Below are 3,719 nucleotides of genomic sequence, written 5' to 3'. Positions count from 1 at the left end.
ACAGCGTTTCTTGCAGTGGACTGCGCTGACGGCGTGCTGCTTGCAGGTACCCGGCGCGTCGAGACTGAGGCAGAGCAGTGCGGCAGCCCTGCTGCAGGAGCACCGCGGCGTGGACGCAGCGCCGCGACCTCGGGGCAAGGCGGCAAGGACGGTGCGTACTGGCAGAGAGGCCGCTGCACTGCGAGACCACTGCCCCGCCACCTGCAGCTCGCACTGCACGCCAACGGCGGCGAGTTGGGCACCGCGAGGCGTTGTTGACGGTGTGGGCGTTTGGTTGCAGGGTTGGAGGCTGAGGAGCCGTGGCTGCACATCGACGCCACCTTCTCGCTCGCCTCTGGAGTCGGCCACGCCAAGCAGGACTCCGCGGCCAGCGGCACGGCTGGGGACGGAGGGGCGGACCGCGCTGTCGCCTCGCAGTGTGCGGAGCGTGGAGCGGCCTTGGAAGCCGAGGCGGGCCTGGAGAAGCACCTCGCAGCGCGCGGCAAGCGGCACGCCTGCCAACACTGCGGCAAGGACTTCCGCTGGGCGGCCGAACTTGCAAGGCACTTAAGGACCCACACTGGAGAGAAGCCTTTCCAGTGCAAAGTGTGTGGGAAGAAGTTTACGCACTCAGGCGATTTGAAGGTGCATGAAAGGATCCACACTGGGGAGAAACCCTTCCAGTGCAAAGTGTGCAGAAAGAAGTTCACCCAATCAGGCTACTTGAAGGTGCATGAAAGAATCCACTCTGGGGAGAAGCCTTTCCTGTGCAAAGAGTGTGGAAAGAAGTTTAACCGATCAGGCAGTCTAAAGGCGCATGAAAGGATCCACACTGGGGAGAAGCCTTTCCAGTGCGAAGTGTGTGAAATAAAGTTTGCCCTCTCGGGCGATTTGATAAGGCACGAAAGGATCCACACTGGAGAGAAGCCTTTTCAGTGCAAAGTGTGCGGAACAAAGTTCTCTGATCAGTCCCATCTTGCGAGGCACAACAGGACCCACGCTAAGAAGAAGCCTGTTTAATACGTACCAAGCTTTTATGTATGTGGAGACTTTTTCGCCAGCGGCCCGCCTCTTTAGTTGCAAAAGGGTTTCCGCTAAGGAAAATCTTTTCAGCAATATTACTGTCGGTGTAAATTCTGTGTACCATCGTATTTTTGAATTCACGTGATGGCGCGTGACTGACGTATTCATAACCGTTCACTTGTCACAATTTTTCTTCTCGTATTTGTTAATGCATCAAACGCTCTCCACCTTTGGTTGGACAAAACACTTTAAACAGTGTTAGGTTTCTACGGACTCGCTTACTTTGTTTTTTGTTGTTTTTTTTTCTTTTGTATTGCATTTGATTGTTAAGGGATGTTTATCTTATGTTGTAATTGAGTCATTCATTGGTCTTATGAAAGTTGCTTTTCCGTTGAATTTTCTGACTGTGTTTCTGATTTGCGGACGCTTTGTTTTGGTTTTTGTGCAATAATGATAATGCGTCTTTGATTGGGTTGGTAAAAAGTTGTTCGTTAACACCCGAGTGCTTTTGAATGGCGCTTTTCAACACCTAATAAAAGTTGTATGTTTCCTGTAACCTCTGTGGTTTATTTTTTTTTTTTTCAGTTCATGATGTTTTTATTAGCTTACAAGCTGCTTGTCCGTTGGGCGAGTTCAAATAGTTCAAAATTTTCAAATACCGCTGTTCCGTTCTTATCCGCTAGATTCGTTTTTAAATGCCGCTCTTTAAAATCCACTGCATGCTTTTAAATTCATTCGGCCCAGAGATGAATATCTTTTCCGGTCTTGTTTTGAACAGGAAGGAATAAAAGAAAATGGCCCTCTCCATTGAGGGGTGCGCTCGATGCGTCGCAGACGTGCCAAAGTGTTCTCGCCCTCCGCAGAATCAGTGGGCTGATGTTGAGAATCTTCCATAAACAGAGGCGAATAGAAGAGGTATTTCTTCACAAACTGAAACAAAAAAAAGGCAAAGTCATTCCACGGGTTACAATATCGATGCCCATTGCTTCCCAAACCTATCCGACTTTTGATTTCACCGATTTACATGGTTTGCTGACTTCTCAAACCACAGTTCGATGTCTCGAATTCGACTTTTTTTCACGCCCACGTCGGGCCGAGTATCCCACCACTCCATGTGCATTCTTGTGAGGGATTGTCTCACTGAAAGTCGAAAAGTGCTAAGTCCACGACCACCGGTCCCCGAAAAAATGTCTCAAGGGACTATGTTAAAAAGGCGTTTCAAGAGGTCCTGATCAAAACTAGATAGTACTCCAGAGACATATTTTTCGGTCCCAAAATCTTAGCCTCATTTTTCACAAACCGTTAGAGATAGAGCAAAATGTTCTAAAAACAACTTGTCAGAAATCAAATTTGAAGAAAAAAGTCTTTATGAAAATTGCTGTCAGACGCACCGATCAATGAGATTCATTCGTTTGAACATTCAGCAGTTGTCAAAGTTGCGAGCAAGCAGTTCTCGCAAAAGGGTTTAAATTTTTGGGCCCTGAAACTTTTTGAAAAAAAGTTCAATTAAAACCGGGGTTTTTTGCATTTATTTTGTTAAGAAATCACTAGGGATCATGGATTCATCGGGGCGAGCTATCACCCAATAATATAGGAAATATCGCAATTTTAATTTTTTGCCGCCCACGGAAATTACACAGCCTCAGAAACGTCCACGGAAATTACATTTTAATGGGCCCTTAGAATAGGTGCGATACAAACGCAAACGCCTAGCAGTTTAGGCAGCCCCCTCCACATCTGTGCATTCGGGTTTCCATGTTGCGTACCTCACAATTAAATTTGGGCTAGACCACATTTGATCGTATGCCGTTTCGGGCCCGACGCCCGCGTGCACTGCCAAACGGGACACGGCCGTCCTTACGGGGTGCCACTTTTACTGGCGGAGAAGAACCTCGTGCGGCTACAAGGTCCCACTCGTAGTGTGACCAGTATGTGACGAGGTGTACATTCCCCCCCCCCCCCCCCCCCCCCCCCCCGGGGGGAGGGGGGGCACCCTAGAACAGCCTCTTTGAGCAGGACTGGGTCCGGTGTCCACCTCTCCCGGCTCAGTTCCCTTGTCTCGGGAACAACTGTGAATTCATTTTTTCTGACCAGGGTTTGCATAGTGTTTACCTCCCAGGCGGTACCTCTCACACTTGGCAAATGATGGGCCCTAGAGTGGAAACGGAGGAAAGTCCCTCTTGACCAGTTCCTGCGTGTCTATGTTGGGAAAAATATTAAATAATGGGTGCGATCAGTTGAGGAAAAGTTGATCGGGGTCGAGACAGCGTCCCGCTCGCGGTGCGGTCTGTTTAGCCCTCCTGGAAGCATATCTGGCCCCCACGTTTACTAACCTATATTTTCGGAAAGTTTTCTCTTTGAGTTTGAGGAACAGATTGCTGCAATTTATTCGATAAACTGGGTCTTAGCATTCGAACGGAAAGCTTAGGAAAGACGTCATGTTGCTTAACATATCGGTCAGGTTAAGTCCACCGCAAGTCTTAAATGGTCAGCTAGATCCCAAAATACAGCGAGCCTATTTTCGAAGACATTAAGCTTTCGGTGAAGCTTTTCCCATCTGAATAATCAACGTTGAACGGTTTCACTGACTCGCAGTCACAACTGTCAAGGCAGTATGCCAGCCGCGCCGAACAAAGCAGCATAAAACCGCTTGGTGTCCAGAAAATACAGTGTTTGACCAATCTGATGAGTGGAGTCGAAAGCTTAGACTCTTGCAA

The 3,719-nt window shown here is 48.5% G+C and overlaps 1 protein-coding gene across 1 annotated transcript; it reads left to right on the top strand.

Annotated features, from left to right (window-relative positions):
* Positions 1-54: 54 nt before the first annotated feature.
* Positions 55-1,497, top strand: LOC117648515 (gastrula zinc finger protein XlCGF8.2DB-like; the record flags this gene model as incomplete). The annotated part of the gene is made up of 2 exons (XM_034391022.1): positions 55-151; positions 281-1,497. Coding segments are annotated over 2 exons (816 nt in total), but the record flags the coding sequence as incomplete, so codon positions are not given.
* Positions 1,498-3,719: the final 2,222 nt, after the last annotated feature.

Source organism: Thrips palmi, unplaced genomic scaffold (genome assembly GCF_012932325.1).
Source record: "Thrips palmi isolate BJ-2018 unplaced genomic scaffold, TpBJ-2018v1 HiC_scaffold_3, whole genome shotgun sequence".
Taxonomy (NCBI): Eukaryota; Metazoa; Arthropoda; class Insecta; order Thysanoptera; family Thripidae; genus Thrips; species Thrips palmi.
This window is presented reverse-complemented; position numbering and strand designations above follow the sequence as displayed.